At 45.8% G+C, this 26,345-nt stretch overlaps 1 protein-coding gene across 2 annotated transcripts in view; it reads left to right on the plus strand.

The window, feature by feature from the left end:
* LOC109907539 (poliovirus receptor homolog) overlaps positions 1 to 26,345 on the plus strand; it is an 82,362-nt gene that overhangs the window by 37,301 nt on the left and 18,716 nt on the right. Inside the window, exon 7 of one of the 2 annotated variants that reach the window (XM_020505562.2) lies at positions 3,335 to 8,748. The exons of the other annotated variant lie outside the window; for it this stretch is intronic. Coding sequence (XP_020361151.1) covers positions 3,335 to 3,888 — 554 coding nt within the window. The 3' untranslated portion in view covers positions 3,889 to 8,748. Of the gene's footprint in view, positions 1 to 3,334; positions 8,749 to 26,345 lie in introns of those variants that run through there. 2 annotated transcript variants of the gene reach the window in all.

Here is a 26,345-nt window from a genome sequence, read left to right on the forward strand (position 1 = left end):
GACTTACTAGTCAGGAAGACTTTGTTTGTCTTTCATTCAAATGTCAGCAACCACCTTGTGCTTCCTTCACTGAACTTGGGCCACATTTTCAATTTTACTCTGGTGTTCAGGTTCTCCACCAACCCTACCGGAGGTAGCAGCCAGACTTTCTCAGGAGAGACACCCCCCCCCCCCGCTCCAAATCCAATCACGCTCTGCCTCAGCCGTTTGACGTCAACGAGCGACAGAATGATATGCCTGATTTGTCATTCCACTGCCAGACGTCTAACAGACCCAAGCAGAGGGCAATGATTGCCTTGCCTGCGAGCGGCTGCATTTCAATTCGAATGATAAAGTCTAAGCCCGAATGCTTTGCCGTTGCATTAACCGCTCACACCCTGCCATTTTGTGCTTTGTCATTTTCTTCATTTTTTGTCCCCCCCCAGGCTTGTAAATGAAACTGCCCCCTGGCCTGGCCCAGCAGAAACAGGCTGCACTATCTGCATAACCTCCGGCAGGAGCATAGCTGTGTAATCCTCCAGGGTCATGAAGCTACCTTTTTCAATTAGCCAGAGGGTGAGCTCTTATGGCACATCAGATGACTATCTGTCTCAATAATCCCCCATCATTAATCAATGGGTAGTCAACGCAAGACCCAGTGCCCTAAATCCTTCAGGACGAGTACTGGGATTGCTTCCCCCAACGACCCCTCGACCCTAGCTTTTGGCCTCCTCACTCTGTACTGGAAGAATGAACCTGGAACCACACACACTTCATTTTCTCTCGCTCTTTCCTGTTCTCTGTCCCTTCAGCTTCCCCTCGTGAATGACTCATGGAAACACAGAATAACTCATTTTGAGGCCAATTGCAGCATTGCTATTCACCGTGTGTCGGTTTGTTGAGCTCAATCAACAGCCAAGGTCCTGGATTCAATCATCGCAGCAGGATTTGTCCAACTTAGAATTGGTCTCGAAATGCATGCCTGTGTATAATGCAGTCTTGGTACAGTAGTTGCAGAACTGATTGAGAATCCGAGTCCTTTATCTAAGAATAGAAATTCATGTTATGTATTTATTGAGTCTTAAGACAAACAGGTGCTGACAAATGTGTAAATTGTGTGCCTCGTGTACTGTAACATTGGCGTCTAAATGATGTGCCGTAAGCTAAACATCAGATGTGTTTAGACGGTAACCCAATAATATTTGTTGATGGACCTCTCAACGTTTATGTTATCCAGTATGCAGAGTATAGCCGTTAACAAGATGCTTATCCTTTGCAGCTATGAAATGCGGTGTGTTTACATCTAGCCACGTACCGCCAGACACCAACACTGGAAAATCAATACCCGATCCAGATTCACCCATCTGCTTTCCAGGATGTATTTTTATTTTACGATCATGCAATGCAGTCGTTTCTTTTCATTAACTCCTAGCTTACGTTGTTGTGGTGGCGTGTCAGACTGGGAGGGGCGCCCTCGGCGCTACGCTAGTCCACCCCCGCCTTGTTGTGTGCTGTCGACACATCCTCACAGCAGCCAGCAAGGCCACTTAAGAGTGCTTTGCCGACTGTGTGAATACGGTGTTACTGCCGCGTAGAGACTGCAGCTGGGAAGAAGGCGTTGGTGAATGAGGAAGCAGATTGACTTAAGGGTGGGGGATGTCACCGGGGTGAGGTGGGGGGGATGCCTCCTAGCGTTTCTCACCTCTAGTGGGAAGAACGAGCACCGCAATTAAATTCTGTGTGTGTGTGTGTGCGTGTGTGTGAGGGAAAGCTCTGTGTGTTAGTTTAAGCACATCTGCCCGGCATTCTCCGAAATAAATTGTTTAGAAACTTCCACGTCTCCGGAGAGAGAGGGGGATTAAATGGGCTGTAGAGAACTGAGGAAAACTGCGGAGTAAAAAAAAAAGACTGTGTGTGTGTGTGCTCGTTTTTATCGGCTTCCAACACGGAAAGAGAGGGAGGGAATTGGGGTGATTTGAAGAAACGCCCCGGTCGCTTCAGACTAGACTACTTGAAATTGAAATGATTGAGATTGTCATGGAAACACTGGAGCTTTTCAGGGGAGGGGGAGACTGGGTGGAAGATTTGAGGTGAACGTGCATGCAGAGGTTGAGAAGGTGCTCTTACCTCAATTGATAGAGTTCACACTGTACAGCACTGGCAGCCCAACTCTGTACATTCCCTCTCGACACGTTAAGTGCCTTGAGTGCGTCAACCTTATAAATATTATTGGATATTTACAGTTCTGTACATATGGGTACTTTACCTGTACTGTACAGCAAGAACCTGAAATCGTACTCCTCATTATTTTCAACATCCATTCCAGGTCCGTTTTATTTCCCCTGCCTTTTTCCTGTTCGCTAAATTGTGATTCGCTGAAACAGGAAAATATGGTTCAGGTCGGCTGTTGTGCTCCTTCCCCCTAATCTCTATGAGTGACAGTAATATAGGCGGTGATATAAGCTCGCTGTGATCATTTTTGACATTTATTACCCCTTTCTGGTTAATTTAGTCCTGACTCCCAACTACCCCTGTCCTGTTTCTCCCTGTGCTGTGGCTTTGATGTTTTCACCTCCCTATACCCAGATTTAGATATGGACATCAGGGCCTTGCATCTCCCTAGCCCTCTGTCTTGGCAGTGCATTCCAAGCTGCCCTGTATGGGGTCTGGTTTTTGGAATGGATCAAACTGCAGGTGGGTTTTTGCCTCTTATAGTCTCGTGTGACTCTGAGTTGAGTTGCTTCGTTTACACTGGTTTCTGGTTTACAGTGGGGGAGCGCTCAAAGCCCGGGGTTAAACTAACTGACCGATTAGGTGCGAGGGGGGGGGGGCAGAGCAGTATGTCGACGTCTTCCATTTTTCAGTTCCATCATGCATGACCACAGTGTGCTAGTCATTTCCACTTCTATAGTCCCCTTTCACTTCCCTTTTCCTGTCTCTTTCCCTGTCTCTCGTCTCTGCGTTGTTGTGCCCGATGTACGCCTCGGTCATTATCTCAGACGAGGGATTCGTCACATCGTGGGTCACAAAATGTGTTCCTCATTTTTGTTTCTCTACCGAAACAAGAGTGGACCGGCTCAAACTTGGCTCACACCAACGGTACTAGGACCGTAGAAATGGGCAACGGGGGGCTTCAAAAACTGCAACTAAAGGGGAGGAATCAATCCCAGTCAAATCGCTACAACACTAATCGAGACACCACCTCACTGACCGCATCTCACCAGGAGAGCACCAGAACAACAACACTACTCCTACGGAAAGAGGCCCATTTAAAAACCGACCAACCCCCTCTTTCCTCCCCCCATTTTTTTTGTCTCTCCCTCTACCTTTTGCTCCTCTCCTCCCCCCTTTTCAGAGGCCATAGTGGACCCGTCCAACGCGGGCGTGGTGGCGGGGGCTATCATCGGCAGCCTGCTGGCCCTACTGCTGGTCAGCTCGCTGATTGCTGTCCTGGTGACCCGCAGTCGCCGGCAACGGCGCGGTTACCCCGGCAATGGAGAGCCTGGCGCCTACGGGAACAAAGCCCGCCTCTTCGGCGGAGCTGGCAACAAGAACGAAGGCACGGGGGCCAACATCAACGGGCCCATCTATACGTACCGCGAGAGCGACCCCGGAGCGCTGGCGGAGAATGTCAACGACTTCCACGGCCCGCCAGGCTCCACACCCACCGCCCACGACATCCTGCTGAGCAGCGAGATGGACGAGGCGGAGCGCAGGAAATTTGACGCCCTCGACGACAGCCTGGAGGAGGAAGAGGAGCGCTACGACAGCTTTAGCGTGGGCATGGTTCCAGCCTATCACATCCACCGGCACAACGAAGAGATGGGAGGGGTCAGCATGTACCTCGACGACGACATGGAGTCACAGCGGGACGGGTCGGTCATCTCCCGGACTGCCATCTACGTCTAGAGAGGGGCGGTCAACCAACAGGGGCCAGGAGGGAGAGCTGAGGACAGGGTGGAGAGTCCACCAACAACCACCCATCCCCCTGCATACTAAATAGACATGCTACGCTTATGGTAATTTTACACATAAAAAATAACTACAGAAACAAAAGAAGGTGTTGAGACTGAACTGTAACTGAGGAAGAAGCGGAGTGATGACTTGAGTGCGCTGGTCAATGACTCGGCATCTCGATAAGTCAGTCAGTGTTCCAAAATAAATAGTAACAATGTAACTCATCTTCAATGCTGCTTACTGCTCCATTTCATCTTAGCAAGTGAAACGTGAAGAGTGACCATGTGACTGCGTTTAGTAGCCCACTAATCCACAGGACTGCAAACACTAAAGACTTTTTCTCTGTAAGGAAACGTACCGTTCAATGTCTCCTTCGTGGTACAACTTTTAGACTCATTCCTAGATGGTCACACTCGTTCTATCACCACGGCTACTGCTTGAAGACGTCCTCCAGCGGACCGCCGTGCGGAGGACGAGGAACCGAGCTGTAACTTGTTGTCTTCGTGTGCATCATCACAGGCGTTCCATAGCACAGTGTTACGTAAAAATGGTATTTTGTATTATCAAGATGTTTGGGCCTTCAGGCCTTGTTGAAACCACATTTGGTGTTAATGACTCATATATAATGACTTAGGCAGAGTTAGTCCCACCAACTTAGTTTCCAACTTCCATTTCCTTCTTTTCTTTTTTTTCTCTCTTCATTATTTTCTTTTACATATGGGAGGCCAGCGACGTGGTAGACCGAGCTGGAGCTGGGGTTTGGATGAGAGAAATGGTGCGACCAGATCTGTTTGTTTTTCCCAACTGTCTGTTGGTGGAACGTCACTGCTGAAGCGAAGGGCAGCGGGGTCAGCTGGCACCATCCCAGGGTATTGGGCCCCGTGCCAGGCTGTACTGGCCTTCCACGCTGAGGGACCAGCCAGCTCCTGTAATGATCGGAGCCACGTCTAGTCTGCCTAGCGATAGCATGAGACAGATCGACATGCACACCCGGCTCTAACTGAACCTCCTGCTCTGCCTGTCAGTTTGACCAATTAAAAAACAAAAAGGAAGCGGACTCCATTTCACCGGCAAGTCAATAAACGTGCCGTCTATTTAATGGTAAAGAAATGTTTCGCCGCTGATGCTCGAGGGACCGGAGGCGGAATATTTCCCTCGTTTTTTAAATAATTTTTATACCAGAACAAACTGTTCCTAGCCCACATGTTTTAATTCAGGAGTAGAAGAAGCATAAAAGTGTTGCGCATTATCTTATGTAGAGGTATAGAGCGAGAGAGGCTGATTTCTGGCTGGTATTGAGCGCTTTTGCGATTTTTAATGCTGATAAGCCCAAGCATTAATAATAAGACAAGCCGCACATACAGCTGAAATTGCGAAGCTTCACTCCCGAACACAGTAGGAGTTATGAGGTCGACCGTCTGCCTTGTTGTCGACCGTCAACGATCGATTCATCTACTTCAAAATACAGTATTATTATTATTTTAGCAGGGCGAAATGCTGAGTCGTTTTCTTTGCTGTATGTTAATGGACAAATCTCTGCCGGGCCTTCTAAGGGGAGCAGTAACACACAAAATATGCCTGTGACTGTGTGTGGGGATGTTTCTGACCATGTGCGAGGCCCATTAGTTCTAAGCCTGGCCGGCATATGTGTTTTTCGAGTTCTGAGTTGACCGAATTTGAATCGCTGCCAGACTTGGAACGAGGTTAAGGGGCTAACCCCACCCGCAGTATGTTCCACTGTCAGATTGCCGCAGTTCACTTTAACGTAGCGGCCTAGTGTGTGTGTGTGTGTGTGTGTGTATTGTGCAAGGGTGTATGTAGCGTGATTGTACAGATTCGAGTTGTGTATATCCCACATGCTGATTCACCGCGCAATAGCCCAATGTTATGAGGGAGTTGTTTTGCATAATGTCATACATATGGATGGCTAGGCCTATCTCTGAGTCATTCATCAGTCATTTCATGCACAGTAACCTCACTGATGAAGGGGTTGGAGGACGGTGATAGGAAACTGCTTAGCACGGGGACCCGCGTGGACATGAATATTACACTGACGGAGCCAGGATGAAGCCGGACTGGCTCAAAGGGCCTTTGGAGTGGTCTCCTGTGCCACCCCCGGCCAGATGGAAACTTGATTGGGTATTGGCGTCCGGGCCGTTGCTCTGTAAATATTGTGCCCCATTCCCCCTCCTTTGCTTTTTCTTATCACAGATAGAGGTCGACTGATTATGATTTTTCAACGGCGATACCGAATTATTGGAGGACCAAAAAAAAGCCAATACCGATTTCTTATCTTTTAAATAAAAAAACATTTAAAAAAACAAACTATTAAATTAGTTATTTTATTGATTTAAAAAAATATATAATTAAAAATAAATATATATATAAATATATATGTGTAATAATGCCAATTCCAACAATACTGAATGAACAATGAACACTTTTGTTTTTACTTAATATAATACATCAGTAGAATCTATTTAGTCTCAAATAAATAATGAAACATGTTCAATTTGGTTTAAATAATGCAAAAAACAGTGATGGAGAAGAAAGTAGAACTGCAATATGTTCCATGTAAAAAAGCTAACATTTAAGTTCCTTCCTCAGAACATGAGAACATATGAAAGCTGGTGGTTCAATATTCCCAGTTAAGAAGTTTTAGGTTGTAGTTATTATAGGAATTATGATGCATCAACTATTTCTGTCTATACCATTTGTATTTCAGATTCCTTTGTCTATTGGATGTTCATATAGGCACTTTGGTATTGCCAGCCTAATCTCAGGAGTTGATAGGTTGGAAGTCATAAACAGCGCTGTGCCTCAAGCATTGCTAAGAGCTGCTGGCAAACGCAGTAAAGTGCTGTTTGAATGAATGCTTACGAGCCTGCTGCTGCCTACCACCCCTCAGTCAGACTGCTCTATTAAATAATAAATCATAGACGTAATATAATAAACACAGAAATACGAGCCTTAGGTCATTAACATGGTCAAATCTGGAAACTATCATTTCGAAAACAAAATTTTTCTTTCAGTGAAATACGGAACCGTTCTGTATTTTATTGAATGGGTGGCAACCCTAAGTCAAAATATTTCTGTTACATTGCATAACCTTTGATGTTATGTCATAATTATGTCAAATTCTGGCAAATTAATTACGGTCTTTGTTAGGAAGAAATATATACTTCTGTGTATTGATTTTAAGAAAGGCATTGATGTTTATGGCTAGATACATTTTGCGCAAATGCGCTTTTGTTAAATCATCACCCGTTTGGCGAAATTTAAAGTCGGCTGTGATTCGATAATAAATTAAGAAACCGCATTGATTATATGCAACGCAGGACAAGCTAGTTAACCTAGTAATATCATCAACCATGTGTAGTTAACTAGTGATTATGTGAAGATTGATAGTTTTTTTTATAAGATAAGTTTAATGCTAGCTAGCAACTTACCTTGACTCCTTGCAGCCACAAGGTCCTTTTGACGCTGCCCTCGCGTAACAGGTGGTCAGCCTGCCACGCAGTCTCCTCGTGGATTGCAATGTAATCGTCCATAATCGGCGTCCAAAAAAGGCTGATTACCGATTTTGTTATGAACTTGAAATCGGCCATGCCGATTAATCGGTCGACCTCTAATCACAGATTCCTATCACATTATCAGATCATCACCACTGTGTTCAAATGAACTGTTTTCCTTATGATGTTTTATGCGAATGGGTACCGATTATTATATATTTTTTTTCTAATTAAGAAAAATAAGTGTTCTTATGTGAGGTGTTGGTTGTGTATATCTTGATGTAAGATATCCATTTAATGAAGTAGGTGTATCTTCAATACTCATTAAGAGATGTTATTTATAAGTGCAGTGTGGGTAATGTTAAACGTCACAGACTACTATCATGGGAGATGGTTGGAAAATAACCAATGACTACAAATTACCTTAATTTAATTACATGTGCGTCAAGGCATGCATCTTGTAGCCTGCTGGTATGTAGAGGTGTATATTATCGAGGGCCTTGCTCTCCAATCTGCTCTGACCATCTTTTCCACGCAAACACTCTCTCGCTCCCTTCCACAAGAGAGCATATAATCACACACCCATGCAGGTCTGTTTCACCCATAGAATTCTCTCACACACCCACTATATTTCCCTGACCCGCCACACACTTTGAGTTCGATGCCTCCCATTAGTGGGGGGGGGGCAAGATTGTTCCTCGTTGGGCTCCTGTGACTCCATCACTCTCCATCTTGTTATTAAGATGAACAGAGAGGCAACGTCTTTCTCTACAGAGGCTTAAAACCTTTGATTCGCCATTCCCCTGTTTTTTTGTTTTTTTATTTTTTTAGAAGTAAACAAGCACCAATTTCACTCTGTGGGAAGTGGTGCTCCAGCTTCTAAGGACCATGTCAGAATAAAAAGCAATGTCTCTGGCATGCAATTACCAGCCCTGTGTAAGGGTAGTGGTGGTGGTGGTGGTGGTTTTAAAAAGCATAAATGGGTCAAGACATCCTACAATTCTTGTCCGACTCTAATCTCAAGACCACCAAACTAAGCCTTAAATTCACAGTTTCGCCACATGCATTATTCCCCGTGTCCCTTTGTGTACAAAGTATAAATAAATCCAACATACTTGCAACATGCATTACTAATTGATGTGGTTACGTTAGTGCATCTGTTCTGCCCAGCTGCTGGTATAACAAGATATTCATCATTTCTGGTCAATTCTACAGTGTTTTTTTGTTGTTGTTGTTGTGTACAATATTGACAGGACGGTGACCTGGAGAATATGAATAATATTAAAATGTTCCTATATTCCAAGATGTTTGTGTCTCCTCACTACAAGCTGCTAGAATAACAATGTATTTTGTGTCACCGTCTGACTGTGTGTGTGGGTGGTTTTTCATTTGGAACCTTTCGTTCCGGTTCGTCCTGTCAACATTATATTTGTATTCTGGTGTTTTATTAAAGTATGATGGATTTCTAAATATGATTAGAGTCTGTTATGTGTGACGTTCAGCCAGCCTAGCGATCCGTCTGCGCATTTGATTGCGTTTGTAACATGTATATCGGCAATGTTTGTGTTTTTTGCTTCGGCCCTTGCTGTTATTAGGTGGAGCTTTATTATAGGAATGAAATGATTCTCGTTGTTTACACACAGGACAGTCTGTTCGGTTACATTCTATCACATGCTTCGACAACCATCCTATCGAGACAAGTGCAGTTACCCAAAGTGCTAGAGACCGCCATGCAAAGAATACTGACGACAACGAGCAGTATCTTAAAATGGATGCATTCGTGGTTCGCTGAGTGTGGGCTGGATGATGTTTGTTGACTGCAGACCCCCCCCCCCCCCCCCCCCAAAAAATGTATGGACTTAAATAAGGTGGCTTATTCAGCCCAAACCTGTGGTACTACATTGCCCCGCAGAATTCTTGACTGCAGTCGAGACATTTATGGTCCTCCTGAGTCCACTTTAGGTCCTCGTCTGTTGCCTTGACTACGCCTCTTTGCAGCACTCTGTCAATCCCTCTTCATTCAGGCCTTTTATCCTTGTTGACCTAATGCAGGTGATTGTGACACGAATGGCTTAGTTTTAGTTCAGGGAACGGTACTGAAAAAAAATACTTTTACATTTATTTTTTAAGATTTTGTTTTTTAAGAGTCATATTTTACAAAAGTCAATCTACCTCAAGTCTGCTGGCATGTAAATCTTAGTAATGGCTTTGGAAGCTGGGATTGTGACAAGAAAACAAACAATTACTGTACCTCAGACATTCTACAGTCCTTTGGTTGTCAATTGTCAAAGTGGAAGGATACCAATTGTTTCTGGCGGGGCATACAGGCAGAATGTTAAATAATGTAGCAGGGCACATTAACGACTGAAGTAGACCCACATGTCATAGTAATGGGATGTCGTTTTTCTGCCTCGATGCGAAATCATGTCATTAGCTGACACTCCATTCATTTATTTATTTATTTTGGTGCATATTATTCTATTAGTTCCCCGTTTTTTTCTTTTAACAGTGACTGTTGGACCTAATTTTTCCTCACGAGACCAATGTGTGAGAGAATGTGAATTGTTATGGATTTTGTTGGCCACTATCTATGCATGTCGTTTTTCTTTATTTAAAACGTTCCTTTATCCCCACGTATGAATGGAAGACGGGCAGGTCTGCATTCCCAGGCACGTCAAAATTCCATGCCAAATTAGAAAATGTTTTTTAATTAATTTTTTTAAATGAGAGAGATTATAAATCAAAAAATTCTAACTGAAATGTAAAATAAACTGCCTAACACGTTCTTCCGTAGTGTTATTTGTGGAATGTCATTGTTTGTACTCGGTAGCCCATAAAATTGCACTGGAATGCTTGAAAAGATTTTCCTCGACTCGTCAATAAGTGTCTCGCCCACATGACCTAGTAGCTCGTTATTTACCTTGGGGCTTGTGATCTTAACCAGAGGGTGTCCGGGCAGGGCTTGCAGAAACGCCTGATTGCCTACTATGTTTGGGCCCGCCGGCTGCTTGCCCTGCCCACAGTATATTGACAAGGCCACTAATGGCTCTTGCTGTCCAGTATTAATAGACCGGCAGAACTGTGGACAGCCGCAGGGGGGTCTTCCATTGAGCCCTATGTGGACCACCCTGGGACCTGACACCTCTCTCACCTTTCCCCGCGCCACTCGGGCTGAGTGGATTGACACAGATTGACAGATAAATGGCCTACAGCGTCTTTTCTCCAGGCCAGTCTCTCAGTGAGATGGACAGATAGTCAGCCAGGGAGAAAATCCTGTCCAGTTCACCACCTCCTGAATTGTTCTCTCTGTTTCTCGTCAGAAACTCACATTTGTGTCTGTGTGAACAGTTTTTTGCCGTCAGTTGTCACAGCACCTGCGAGTTCAAGTCAAATGTTATTTGTCGCATGCTTTGTAAACAACAGGTGCGGACTAACGGTACAATGCTTATTTATGAGTCCTTTTCCAACCTTTCGTTTACTCTCCCAACGCTCTTAACCACTATAATTTTTTATTTGACCTTTATTTAACTGGGCAAGTCAGTTAAGAACAAATTCTTATTTACAATGACGGCCTAGGAACAGTGGGTTAACTGCTTCTTCAGGGGCAGAACGACAGATTTGTACCTTGCCAGCTCGGGGATTTGAACTTGCAACCTTTCGGTTACTAGTCCAACGCTCTAACCACTAGGCCACGCTGCCGCCCCACTAGGCTACCTGCTGCCCTATACAGTGAGTACCAGTACCGAGTCGATGTGCAGCAGCTGCCAGGGAAAACCTACAGTAATGTGTGAAGATCACATGTCACGCACTGTTATTTATTAGAAAAGCCTTGTGTCTTCGTCAGCTGTGCCTGTTTCACACTCGCGGGTGTCCCGTCGTCATACGTGTGCGCACGAGGGAGAACTCGGCGAGCGCACCTCGCTACAGCAGCTTTTGAGAAGGCTACGGCAGCAACAGGATTCAACGCGTTTCCAGCTGATCTAGAATCAGCATCTACCTACCACCCAGTAAAGTGGTCACCAGTTGGTATGTGATGTTAAGCGGGTCAAAGTTTCCAATCCGAACTGATCCCAGGACAGTGGGTAATGGATAGCGCCGGCTCGCTAACTGCAATGACAAGGTTCAGAATGTTGAACCAGGGAAGTGACACTGAGCCAAGGAGAGGAGGTTGGAGCACTTGGAGACCGAACATGTCATCTTCGGTTTGGCTCTCTGCACAGCGGTGACTAAAGCAGAGGGAGTGATACGAGACGGCTGCTCTCTCTTTCTCTTCTCTCTCTGGCTTGTGAAGATAAGACTGACACCTCTGAAACAGACCACTGCACCATCGCTTCTCAGGTCCCCATCGTTCCCTGCGAAATGATGGTCAGATTCCACCAGTTCTCGAACCCTTTTTATGTAGGCTGCGAAGGGATAGGCGTGCTCAGTCCTGCCCCACTGCTCTCAGCCATACTGTCTAGAGGCCTTTTAAATCCACTATCATTTTTATATACTTTTCTACCCCATCAAGAACATCTTTAATGTCAAATTGAAATGATATTTTTTAAACGGTCAATCTGTGATTGCTGCATCCATTTTAGACTTATTAAATGAATGATATATATATATATATATATACCCAGTGATTCTTGAAGAATATAACTTATACATGCCTCGCGAGCTTAGTTCAACTGTCGTAACCCGAAATAGACTACATGAGCATAAGTATGTGGACACCTGCTCGTTGAACATCTCATTTCAAAATCATGGGCAATAATATGAAGTTGGTCCCCCATTTATTGTTATAAGAGCCTCCACTCTTCTGGGAAGGTTTTCCACTAGATGTTGGAACATTTGCTGCAGGGACTTGCTTCCATTCAGCCACGAGCATTAGTGAGGTCGGGCACTGATGTTGGACGATTAGGCCTGGCTCACAGTCGGTGCTCCAATTCATCCCAAAGGTGTTTTATGGGGTTGAGGTCAGGGTTCGGTGCAGGCCAGTCAAGTTCTTCCACACCAATCTCGACAGCATTTCTGAAAGGATCTCGCTTTGTGCACGGGGGCATTGTCATGCTGAAACAGGAAAAAAGGGCCTTCCCCAAACTGTTGCCACAAAGTTGGAAGCACAGAATCATCTAGAATGTCATTGTATGCTGTAGCGTGAAGATTTCCCTTTACTGGAACTAAGGGGTCTAGCCCGAACCATGAAAAACAGCCCCAGATCGTTATTCCTCCTCCACCAAACTACAGTTGGCACTATGCATTCGGGCAGGTAGCGTTCAACTGGCATCCACCAAACCCAGATTTGTCCAAAAAGTGGAGGAACTGACTTGTTGGAAAGGTGGCATCCTATGACGGTGCCACGTTGAGTAAGGCCATTCCTCTGCCAATGTTTGACTATGGCGATTTGCATGGTTGTATGCTCGATTTTTATACACCTGTTGTGTCGCTGAAATGGCCGACTCCAATCATTTGAAGCTTTGTGTGTGTATATAAAGCTTATAAGCTTGTGTAATTGTAAACAAGTGGTTATATTTATCCAACCCCATCCCTCAGCTGTTTACCAAAACAGTGGTGGGGTGCCTGCTTAGTTATTGTTTGAGCTACTGAGTTCCCCTTTAAATCCACAGCCATGATGCTTTCTCCCACATCCAGAACACGGTCTTTAGTGTACCGTTCAACGTATTGTAATGACACAGGCATGGCGCTCTATCCACTGTGCGGTAAAAGCATGCTCGTGCGGCAGAGTCTATTTCCGCGCTTATAAATCCAGGGTCGTTACAATATATTCTGTCCCCCAATTAGCTAGAATTTTTTATTCACCAAGATATTTTTGTTATCGACAGAGTTTAGTATGACACCCCAGAGGCACTGGTTACTGGCCCTACGCTGTAGCCGGTAGGCTACCTACCGTTTAGTAGCATAGCGCTCTATTCCCTCCACTTAGATCCAGCCACGGTTAATTGGCGTTCTAAGAAGGGTAATGGAGAAGATTGATGACTCGTTCTTAGGAGAGCTATTCAAGAGGGCCTCTGGTTCTCCAGCATTCTACTGCTGCTTTATGCGTGTTGGGAAGGAGGAAGTGGGTATTCTAGCGCCTAAGAATAGACCTGCGAAACGGAAATGATTTTAATGCGAAGTGGAGGGTGTGCGCGTGATTGTGTGTTATGTGCGTGGCTCCCGGCATTCTGCAGATCCTTCCATGTTTAATCCAGCGCTTTCCCCCGCCAGCACGATTCCCAACAGGCAGCTCCCACTCTAGAGTTGCGCTACTTCCTCCAGATCCTAACCAAAGAGAAGAAAGAGAGGGGAAAATGACGCACTTCTGTACGTTCTGGGCTGATATCCCGGGGTTGTGTTTTCTTCTAATCATCATCTTTGCAGAGGGAATCAAAGATGAGATGAATGGTGGGAGTGTGTGTGGAGTGGGATGGGTGATTGATGTGTACATAGATCTGTGTGTAGATGGGTTTGCCTGTGTGGCTGGATGATTGGGTGCGTGTGTGTGGCTGGATGATTGGGTGCGTGTGTGTGTGGCTGGATGATTGGGTGCGTGTGTGTGTGTGGCTGGATGATTGGGTGCGTGTGTGTGTGTGGCTGGATGATTGGGTGCGTGTGTGTGTGTGGCTGGATGATTGGGTGCGTGTGTGTGTGTGGCTGGATGATTGCGTGCGTCTGTGGCTGGATGATTGCGTGCGCGTGTGTGTGGCTGGATGATTGCGTGCACGTGTGTGGCTGGATGATTGCGTGCACGTGTGTGGCTGGATGATTGTGTGCGTGGCTGGATGATTGCGTGCGCGTGTGTGTGGCTGGATGATTGCGTGCGCGTGTGTGTGGCTGGATGATTGCGTGCGTGTGTGTGTGGCTGGATGATTGCGTGCGCGTGTGTGTGGCTGGATGATTGCGTGCGAGTGTGTGTGGCTGGATGATAGCGTGCGCGCGTGTGTGGCTGGATGATAGCGTGCGCGTGGCTGGATGATTGCGTGCGTGTGGCTGGATGATTGCGTGCGTGGGTGGGTGGGTGGGTGGCTGAATGATTGCGTGCGTCTGGCTGGATGATTGCGTGCGTCTGTGGCTGGATGATTGCGTGCGTCTGTGGCTGGATGATTGCGTGCGTCTGTGGCTGGATGATTGCGTGCGTCTGTGGCTGGATGATTGCGTGCGTCTGTGGCTGGATGATTGCGTGCGTCTGTGGCTGGATGATTGCGTGCGTCTGTGGCTGGATGATTGCGTGCGTCTGTGGCTGGATGATTGCGTGCGTCTGTGGCTGGATGATTGCATGCGTTTGTGGCTGGATGATTGCGTGCGGGTGTGTGTGGCTGGATGATAGCGTGCGCGTGGCTGGATGATTGCGTGCGTGTGGCTGGATGATTGCGTGCGTGGGTGGGTGGGTGGGTGGGTGGGTGGCTGAATGATTGCGTGCGTCTGGCTGGATGATTGCGTGCGTCTGTGGCTGGATGATTGCGTGCGTCTGTGGCTGGATGATTGCGTGCGTCTGTGGCTGGATGATTGCGTGCGTCTGTGGCTGGATGATTGCGTGCGTCTGTGGCTGGATGATTGCGTGCGTCTGTGGCTGGATGATTGCGTGCGTCTGTGGCTGGATGATTGCGTGCGTCTGTGGCTGGATGATTGCGTGCGTCTGTGGCTGGATGATTGCATGCGTTTGTGGCTGGATGATTGCGTGCGTCTGTGGCTGGATGATTGGGTGTGTGTGTTTGTCTCATTGGATTTACTCTTGTACCGAACATAACCGTTTCTGCAGTATGTGTGAATGCCCTTTATTAACTTTTGTGGGAATGCCTTTAAAAAAATGTATTTAATTTGTGGGGATGCCTTTGCATTTGTTTGTTGAAAATCAATATCAGCCTCTAGGGAATTTGAGGATTAGTTTGAACAAAAACAGCTTGGTTTGTTTATCCTATACCTTTCCGTCTGAGAGAGAGCAAGAAGGAGAGGGGGAGAGAAGCCTTTTCATTCCTCAAATATTTACCCATCTATTCAGTGCATGATGAATAGCCACTCAACCCCTCAGTCCACTCTCATCTTTCATATCGCTCTCATTTCTTTCCTCATCCTTTCACCCGTCTTTCATATCGCTCTTTTCATTCGCTCCCTTCATCACCACCTCTCTCCCGTCACCTTACTCTGTGTATCAGTCAGACTCGCACAACTCCATGTGCAGCTCGCCGTATTGCTTCATGTCTTGTATTTCCCTCTCTCATGTTCTCCAACTATCCATCTGTCTACCTCCTTGAACACGCTCACTCGCATTCTCATTTTGAAGACTGAGGCATTGTCATGTCCGTCTATCCCCTCTCCATCTCTCTTCCAGCCGACAGATCATATCTCATTGTCAGGATCTTACTGAGAACATCTTCACCCGGGATATCAGTTTCATTTTGTCTTTCATCCCCTCCGTCTTCGTCTCGCGACCGGCTTAGCCCGACAAACGTGAGGGTGATATAATGGAGTCTCATATCCGCTTTCACATCACTCAATCCATCTCCACTATCTTTATTTGGTTAACACACGCACACACACGTGCAGTATACACACACACACACACATTCTCTCTTTCTCTTACTCTTTCCATTTCCTTTTCTTTCTGTCTTCTCTAGCTCTCTGTCTCACGCACACATACATCCACACTGTCCCGCCCTCTCACACGGCAGGCTCACTAACAGAATCCAGTTCATCAGGGCTACGGTTCTTGGGGGCTCTTCCCTCAGGGCACGTGGAGACATCTTGCCACTACCTTTCACCATCTTTACCGTCTTAATAAAACAGTCCATCCTATGACTCCCATCCCTCCATCTCTCTCTCTCTATTACTCACTCCCTGCCGTTGACCCAGCTGTCACTCGTTCATTCTATCACCCGTCCGGGACGCCGTCCATCCATCCATCCATTTGCATTAGCCTGACGAGTAGAGACGGCGAGCGAGCGTGGCTCACCTACTCGGCCTGATTACACTCGAAAGCCTGAGTGGGCGGTCCGGCCCCGCGGTCTCAAAGCACGGACTCCTGGGTAATGGGCACCCATGCGGAGCCGCGCGCCTAGGCGAAGATCCATTAGAATATTTTTTGGCCTTTTCGTGTCTCGGTTTCGTTGTCGATTCCTGTGAATAGTGTTGGTGTTTTTATTGCTTTGTCTTGTTTTAGGTACAGAAACACTCTTTTAATTTCTCTCTTACATCTTTCTATCGGTCTTCCCTTCGCCCCCCCCACAGATCTCCATCTCATGACTGTCTCCTTCATCCCCTCTAACACAGTGACTAATAGGAAAGTCTTAACCATGCCTCTATCCACAATTCATGACCTGTTGTCCCCATGACTGGTTGGCAGCACAGGTAAAAACCATATTTGAATGTCTTTTCTACCCTTTCCATTGTACCCGCCTCGTACCCTCATTATTATGCCCCAAGGCCTATTAGCTACTACACTGTCGTCCGTGTTGTGATATATGCGGTGGCTTCTGTCTGTCTTGAGATGCCATCTGTACGGCCTGGCTCTCTGGCTGCCTGACTCCCCCTGGGTCGCCAGTCTCGACACTCGCCTGGCAGAGCAGGCGTCTCGCAGTTTGTCACCCATAAAGAGGAGGGAGAGAGGGAGAAAGACCTTCAGGCCAGAGGGAAATGAAATGGAGCGACGAGCGCAACGGGGATTTCTATCTCTCTGTTAATGCTATACAATATCTTACGCAATGCTTTATTTCCATTTGAGGCCCAATCTAATCAGTCTAATTCAGTGTGATCGGGATCTGGTTAATGTTATACTCCATGCGCTGTCTATAGATACAATAGCCTTGTGGGGTACAATACTGTACACACAATGGCTTTAATTCAATTCATATGTGCACCAGGTTCCTGCAAGGCGGGTATGATAAGAGTGTCATTGAACAGGCCTATCTATACCCGTGCTAGAGAGACTGAACTTCTACTCACTGGCACTAATAGAAACCAGGGGGTTTGTGTTTCCCCCACGTTTGTGTTTTTCCAAGGAGTACAGCCCATGTGCCGGTCACGTCAAATCCATTGTATTGGAACACTGGAACACCCTCATGTGATCCAGATCTACTAGAGTTAACGACATTGAGCGTACCACAGAAGCAAATGGAGGCAATCAGGCCGATTCCGTTATGCACAGCATGCAGCTACCAAGAAGCGTGTGACTTGGCTCCCAGGCCCATCCACTGGCAATTACAAGTGTGGACAATGTGTTCATTGTGACAATACGGCCAATACTAAAGTTTATTAGTTTTTTTTTACCATGCGAGAACAGGTAAAGAAGACAAAAAACAAAGCTTCATTAATTGTAGCACTACAAATTATTCAAAAATGTATTAAATAAAACACGTTCTTCATCAATCTACACACAGTATCCCATAATGACAAAGCGAAAACAGGTTTTTGGAAATGTTTGCAAATGTATTAAAAATGATGAACATGCCTTATTTACATAAGTATTCAGACCCTTATCTATAAGCCTTTAAATTGACATCCAGTGCGTCCTGTTTCCATTGATCATCTTTGATGTTTCTGCAACTTGATTGGAGTCCACCTGGGGTAAATTCAATTGATTGGACATAATTTGGAAAGGCACACACCTGTCTATATAAGGTCCCACAGTTGAACGTGCATGTCAGAGCAAAAACCAAGCCATGAGGTCAAAGGAATTGTCCGTGGAGCTCCGAAACAGGATTGTGTCGAGGCACCGATATGGGGAAGGGTACAAAAAAATGTCTGCAGCATTGAAGGCCCCCAAGAACACAGTGGCCTCCATCATTCTTAAATGGAAGAAGTTTAGAACCACCAAGACTCTTCCTAGAGCTGGCCGCCCAGCAAAACTGAGAAATCGGGGGAGAAAGGCCTTGGTCAGGGAGGTGACCAAGAACCCGATGGTCACTCTGACCGAGCTCCAGAGTTCCTCTGTGGAGATGGGAGAGCCTTCCAGAAGGACAACCATCTCTGCAGCACTTTATGGTAGAGTGCCCAAACGGAAGCCACTCCTCAGTAAAAGGCACATGACAGCCCGCTTGGAGTTTGCCAAAAGGCACCTAAAGGACTCAGACCATGAGAAACAAGATTCTCTGGTCTGATGAAACCTAAGATTGAACTCTTTGGCCTGAATGCCAAGCGTCACGTCTAGAGGAAACCTGGCACCATCCCTACGGTGAAGCATGGTGGTGGCAGCAACATGCTGTGGAGATGTTTTTCAGCAGCAGGGACTGGGAGACTATTCAGGATTGAGGGAAAGATGAACGGAGCAAAGTACAGAGATCTTTGATGAAAACCTGTTCCAGAGCGTTCAGGGCCTCAGAATGGGGAGACGGTTTCCCTTCCAACAGGACAACAACCCTAAGCACACAGCCAAATCAATGCAGGAGTGGCTCCAGGACAAGTCTCTGAATGTCCTTGAGTGGCCCAGCCAGAGCTGAACATCTCTGGAGAGACCTGAAAATAGCTGTGCGTTGACACTCCAGCCAGCCGGACCGAGCTTGAGAGGATCTGCAGAGAAGAGTGGGGGAAACTCCCCAAGTAAAGGTGTGCCAAGCTTGTAGCGTCATACCCAAGATGACTCAAGGCTGTAATCACTGCCAAAGGTGCTTCAACAAAGTACTGAGTAAATGGTCTGAATTCTTATGTAAAATGTGATTTCATTTTTTTTTTGTATACATTTGCAAACATTTAAAAAAAGATATTTTTGCTTTGTCATTATGGGGTATTGTGTGTAGATTGATAAGGAGGAAAGAAACTATTTAATCCATTTTAGAATAAGGCTGTAATGTAGAAAAAGTCAAGGGGTCTGAATCCTTTCCAAATGCACTGTACATGCTCAAATGAATCTGAGGGGGCTGCTTGTATTGGCCGGACCAAACAAGCATCGAAACTTCACATCACGGAACAGAAGGCTGCTATTCAAAATAAAACATGGACTATGCTTTTGCGCACCACTGCATCGACGCCAACCATGGTTCCCCTTCCTCCCTGCTCTTTGCAGCCATAGAACACATCCACATTTAACCAAGAGGATGTGACATCATACATTAACTAAAACCGAGGCATTCTGACAACACTCCTTACACATTGTGGATCCAAAGGGGCTAAACGAGGATGTTGTTGCCTCCTATAATGTTGTTGCCCCGATTTTTTTTTTTTCTTGTGGGGGGGGTCTCTGTGTCTCTGGATTTACAGGCCTATGTATATTTTGACACACGCTATTTCTCTTATTATTTGGTGCTGTAATTTGCGATTTAGCTTGAAACAGGATTCTTTTTTACGTTGTTGTGTCTCAATGAGCCACTAAGCTATAAATGGGAGCAAAGTGCAAAGGTCAGGTCACTCTGAGGAAGACGTCAGCTTGACGTCAACATCAGTCACCTGTTCGCATCCCGTACAATTAGATTTATTTTTGCTTAATTTCATCCATATCCAACTCCTTTTTACCTCAAATTATTCCTTTTGTAAGTTTCTTGGTAAAAGTAACACTTCCTGTAGCATAGAAAATAACTCCTCAAAAGTGACTATTGTAAAAATAAAAATAAACTCCCTATGTGCGCTAATGTGACTAGAATGACGTTGTAAGTAACATCCGACTTTCCAGGACATAGACATGTCTTTATATGTGCAGAAAGCTTAAATGATTGTTCATCTAACTGCACTGTTCAATTTACTGTAGTTATGACAGTGAAAAAATACCATTCTATTGTTTGAGGAGAGTGCACAACAACAAAAACTTTTATCACGGCAACTGGCTTGATACATTCACATCTGAAGGTAAATAATGTACTTACATTCAGTAATCTTGCTCTGATTTGTCATCTTGAGGGTCCCGGAGATAAAATGTAGTTTTGTTTGATAAAATACATTTTGAGATTCGAATGTAGGAACTGGGTTCTAAAGTTTGAACCTCTGCCATAATACACTAGCCATTTCTGGTTAGTGTATTTTCTGTGGGGAAGCTAATTTTCCATCATGTATGACCTTCCTGGGAGTGTGTAAACATATTTTTTTATTACCATATCATGTTTTGTGTGTTCTCTATAGATGTGTACTTGAAAATGTATCAATTGACCAATTCGGCACATTTGGGCAGGATTGATAAAAAAAAATATTGAGCAGTATTGCAATGCTTCACAGGATCAGTCTGAAAATGTCCACATACACTGCTGCGAACTAGTGGTCAAAATCTAAATTGTGCCTAAATTCCAATATTTTGTAATTGCTTTTCTCTTGCATTTCAAAGATTTTTGATAATGTTTTTTTGTTTAACAAATCTAATGTGTTATTTTCCTACATTTAATATCACATTTCCACAAACTTTAAAGTGTTTCCTTTTCAAATGGTATCAATAATGTTTATCCTGGCTTCAGGTCCTGAGCTACAAACAGTTAGATTTGGGTATGTCATTTTAGGAGAAAATTGAAACGTTCCTTATTCCCTGTGGATATTTTTTGAAGTACTGTAGAAAATAATAAAATTCAGGACTACTCTGAATGATAATCCTTTTTGACACGTGTCAAACTCATTTCATTGAGGTTCTACTGTCTGTTGGGTTTTTGTTTTTTCCTTTCAATCAAGACCTAGACAACCAGGTGAAGGGAGTCTTTTATTAATTAGCGACCTTAAAGGACTGTAGGACTGTAGTTACAATGATTTGGAAGCACCTTAACATTATTAATTTTCTCACATTGGGGGTCCGACTGACTGAATTCGGCATCGTCTGCAAGCCCATTTGAAGCAACACCTGTTACTCAATGGGCATGTCAGTGGGTTACCAATGGCTTACCACACATTTTCATAAGTCCCCACAAACTGCCATGTGGGTCTCTGTATCCTACGTCTCCTGGGTTTAAAGTGTAGTCCCCATTTTTTTGAAAGGAATTACACTATTGACCTTTGTCTGTCCGGATCATGTCTTGGGCCAAGAAGATTCCCCGTCAGGTCCTTGGCGCCGTGCACATAACGACATGGAGATAATTACTGAGGTGCCCCATGGGATTCTCATCGTTGTGTGTTTGTTATTGGGGGGGGAGGTTGGGGGCAGTTTTGAAGCAGCGTCCACACTAATGCCTAGCGCCCTGTATATAGCTTGTGTGACCTTTTTTAAACACCACCATTTCTGTGTACTTAACACGAGTCCTCTGTGCGTTGGGATATGTACACAGTACGCACTTGAACTTGCGTTGTGTGCTCCGAGCGTCTTCAGTTTGTTTTCGCCCACAAAGGCGTTTCCATGCGCAGTGTCTGAGCACGCTTTAGCGCGGGTCGGCTCTGCCGTGCCGATGATGGTCATTTGCGGTGTCCGACCATATGATTACAGGCCCAGAATCTGTAAAGTCTGTTGCAGTGTTCTCTCTCTCTCTTGTTTCAGTGTTCGCTCTCTCTCTCTCTCTCTCTCCTGTTTCAGTGTTCTCTCTCTCTCTCTCCCCTGTTTCAGTGTTCTCTCTCTCTCTCTCCCCTGTTTCAGTGTTCTCTCTCTCGCTCTCCTGTTTCAGTTCTCTCTCCTGTTGCAGTGTTCTCTCTCTGTTTCAGTGTTCTCTCTCTCTCTCGCTCTCCTGTTTCAGTTCTCTCTCCTGTTGCAGTGTTCTCTCTCCTGTTTCAGTGTTCTCTCTCTCTCTCCTGTTTCAGGTCTCTCTCTCTCTCTCTCCTGTTTCAGGTCTCTCTCTCTCTCCTCTCTCTCTCCTGTTTCAGGTCTCTCTCTGTCTCTCTCCTGTTTCAGGTCTCTCTCTCTCTCTCTCCTGTTTCAGGTCTCTCTCTCTCTCTCTCCTGTTTCAGGTCTCTCTCTCTCTCTCTCTCTCTCTCTCTCTCCTGTTTCAGGTCTCTCTCTCTCTCTCTCTCTCTCTCTCCTGTTTCAGGTCTCTCTCTCTCTCTCTCTCTCTCTCTCTCCTGTTTCAGGTCGGTCTCTCTCTCTCTCTCCTGTTTCAGGTCGGGTCTCTCTCTCCTCTCTCTCTCCTGTTTCAGGTCTCTCTCTCTCTCTCTCTCTCTCTCTCTCTCCTGTTTCAGGTCTCTCTCTCTCTCTCTCTCTCCTGTTTCAGGTCTCTCTCTCTCTCTCTCTCTCCTCCTGTTCAGGTCTCTCTCTCTCTCTCTCTCTCTCTCTCCTGTTTCAGGTCTCTCTCTCTCTCTCTCTCTCTTCTCTTCTCCTGTTTCAGGTCTCTCTCTCTCTCTCTCTCTCTCCTGCTCTCCTGTTTCAGGTCTCTCTCTCTCTCTCTCTCTCTCTCCTGTTTCAGGTCTCTCTCTCTCTCTCTCTCTCTCTCCTGTTTCAGGTCTCTCTCTCTCTCTCTCTCTCTCTCCTGTTTCAGGTCTCTCTCTCTCTCTCTCTCTCTCTCTCTCCTGTTTCAGGTCTCTCTCTCTCTCTCTCTCTCTCTCCTGTTTCAGGTCTCATCTCTCTCTCTCTCCTTCTCTCTCTCTCTCCTGTTTCAGGTCTCTCTCTCTCTCTCTCTCCTGTTTCAGGTCTCTCTCTCTCTCTCTCTCCTGTTTCAGGGTCTCTCTCTCTCTCTCTCCTGTTTCAGGTCTCTCTCTCTCTCTCTCTCTCCTGTTTCAGGTCTCTCTCTCTCTCTCTCTCTCTCTCTCTCTCTCTCTCTCTCTCTCTCTCTCCTGTTTCAGGTCTCTCTCTCTCTCTCTCTCCTGTTTCAGGTCTCTCTCTCTCTCTCTCTCCTGTTTCAGGTCTCTCTCTCTCTCTCCTGTTTCAGGTCTCTCACTCAGACACACTCACAGACACACACGCTATAAATAATTCAACAACCTGCTGCTTGCCATGAAATGGCAAAACGCCCAAGCGTGCTAATGCCTTGTGTTGACGTGCTGTACTGTGTTCACTGGGAGGGTTGAGGAGTCTGTCGGTTCCAGCTCGCTTTGTTCTGTCTACATGTACGTGTCTGTTGCTGCATGTACTCTTAGCAACGTGTGATTGCGTGCTGCTGTGCGAACAACAGCAGAAGGCAGTGTGAATGGTAAAGGAAATCCACTTCATATTGTGTGTGTGTGTGTGTGTGTCACTTAAGCAATAAGGCCCAGGGGGGTGTGGTATAGGGTCAATATACCACGGCTAAGGGCTGTTCTTCTGGGTACAGCCCTTAGCCGTGGTATATTGGCCATATACTACAAACCCCCGAGGTGCCTTATTGCTGTTATAAACGGGTTACCAACATAATTAGAGCAGTAAAAATAAGTGTTTTGTCATAGAGCAGTAAAAATAAGTGTTTTGTCATACCCGTGGTATATGGTCTGATATACCACGGCTGTCAGCCAATCCGCATTCAGGGCTCGAATCACCCAGTTTAAAATAACAATTGAACAATGAGAATTCAAGATGGACTAGTTTTCTTTTCATGCCGACTATGTGTGTGTGTGTGTGTGTGTACTGCATGCGAGCATTATGTGTGCTCTCTGTCTGCCTGCTGTGTGTGGAATAGGCAGTGCAGCCCCTTGCTGTGCGTGGTATCTACTGTACATTCTCTATCCAGGCCTGAATCCGTCCGTGTGTGCGCCCATTTTTCTGCATGCCTCTCACACACCTTGGCAATTTTAAATATATTCCATGTTAATATTCAGTGGGGGGAGAATGGCGGGAGAAGTGTGTGTCACTGGGTGGGTGGATGGGGGTAAAACCAGTCCCCAAGTGTGCCACGACAGTTCCCATATACACACACATTTACATGCTGTATGCACACACACAGATCCACACATATTCCACACATGCCAGATGGGAAAGGGATACATACATCTGAGGAGAGACTCAGAGAGGAGGGAGATGTCCTGAAGCAACCTGGCAGCTGAGGAGGACAGATGGAGGAGAGGAGGGTTACGGAGCGCTTGGTGTGACCTGAGGGGCCATTGGGGGCCGGTGTGGGCTTCAGTTCACGTTTCCCCAGTTGACGAGTTGTCACCCCCCCCCCCATCCCTGTCTTCTCTGCCTGACTCCCAACCCATTTCTCTCCCCCTCCTGACTCCCCTACCTTCCCACCCCCCTTCTGTGCTCCTGACTGAGTAGCTCTTCTCCCTCCTGTAGTCACTTTCTTGCTGTGGAAACGTGCTGCGTCTCTGGGGAGGCTTTCTACCCTCTGCCCAATGGGCTGTGGAGTGTGAAGGCGAAAAGGGGATGTGTGTGTTCCTTATCTGTTAAAGGGCTGTGGAGCTGCAGTGTTGTGCCCTACCTGTTGAATACGCCTTTTGGTCATGTTGTGTATGTATTCGCCTGTGTGGGTGTGTAAACTGTAGATATCGATTTGTCTTTGTGTGTGTTCCATCTACCCTTTGCACTGTTGAGCAGCGGTGGAGACACGGTGTGTGTGTGTGTAGCCACGTCGCTCTCTCGTTCACTGTGTGTAGCCACGTCGCTCACTGTGTGTGTGTGTGTGTGTGTAGCCACGTCGCTCTCTCGCTCACTGTGTGTGTGTGTGTAGCCACGTCGCTCTCTCGCTCACTGTGTGTGTGTGTTCCATCTCACCTCCGACGAAAGGTTCCTGGCATCCGCTCCTCTCACCCATCTCCTCCTGTCATTGGCTCCCCCTGAAAGGCTCCGGTCTCCTCCCCGGGCCTTAGCATTAGCGCTAGCTTAGCTAGGCTGTTTGAGCACCGAGGCTACCGCTAACATGGCCTTGAATATAAATCACTGTTTGCTTGATGCCGGATGCCTTAACATTTCATTCCTTCTAAGTCCAGTTTTCACATGACTGCTTGACACTACCTCGCATTCCTCCAACAAGGAAATAAACTGTTTTCTTTGGCACATTTAGCCACAAGGTAGAAAAAATAAATTGTTTTGATTATGTGGAGAGGACCATTGTATTCAAGATGGCCTTGTTTGTGTTCGTTGTAACAGTGTTAGTGCACATTGTATTACCATTCAGCTGGGATGAGAGAGCTAGTCGGAAGATTCTTTCATGACTTGGCCCCAGTTATGAGACAGCTCAGAAATTGCATGCAGAGATTATTCTAGAAAGAATGTATTACTCATGATGCAGTACTTACCCCAGCTTTTATTTCACAAACTGTAAAAGAGGGCTATGAAAAGCCTTTGATCATTTTATGTGGGTTAAAACCCTCAAACGTACCAGTTATGAACTTTACACGCAATGCAAATACAATCTGTTGCATTCGATTTAAGTACCATGCACTTATATTTGAAACATTACGGTCATTTTTATATTTGAAATATTACGGCCATATTTGGTAATAGCCCCACTTTTTTTTTTTTGCACTGTCAGAATAGCAGCTACGGTAATGTGTTACACATAACCAGCTGACCTAGTTGGTTCAAGGGTATTACACAGTATATTAGGAAATGTGAGCTTTGATGCGCCTGTGAGTCTTTTGATGTATGATATTCACTGGAAATATGCTTTTGATGCTACTGTATAGATTTTCTGTTGTAGTCTTGATGTTTGGGGCTACGGCCCAGTGGCAGGCGTTGCTTGTTACCAAGGTGCTACCTGGCTGCTACTGTGAGCCCGGAGGCTGTGTATCTGAGTATATTTTCTCAGTTTGTAGCACACAGGGCTTGGCAGTCGAACCAGGTTGTACCCTAAGGGGTGTATTTCCAGTGACTTGTCTACACATACAGGATGTCTTCCTTTTCCTCTTTGGAACCCCCCCCCCCCCCCCCCCCTGCTGTTTTTGCAATGTCTTTGTCTGCAGGCTTGAACGCCCCGTCTTCCTAAATTGGTGACACAGCAGTCGCGTATGAAGCTATTAATTCGTCGCAGTGACACTGGGCAGCCCAGTTTATTATGCTAATGACCCTGTTGATTAGGCAGTGTGTGTGTGTGTGTGTGTGTGTGTGTGTGTAGGGGGGGTGGCAGACAAGGGAAGAAAATATTTGTATTTTTTTATATTTTTTTATATGCCAAGTTAAAATACTCTGTAGCCGAATATAGTTTTGATAGTTGCAACTAAAAGGCAACTATTTTCTTTGATATT

Source organism: Oncorhynchus kisutch, linkage group LG17 (assembly GCF_002021735.2).
Source record: "Oncorhynchus kisutch isolate 150728-3 linkage group LG17, Okis_V2, whole genome shotgun sequence".
Taxonomy (NCBI): Eukaryota; Metazoa; Chordata; class Actinopteri; order Salmoniformes; family Salmonidae; genus Oncorhynchus; species Oncorhynchus kisutch.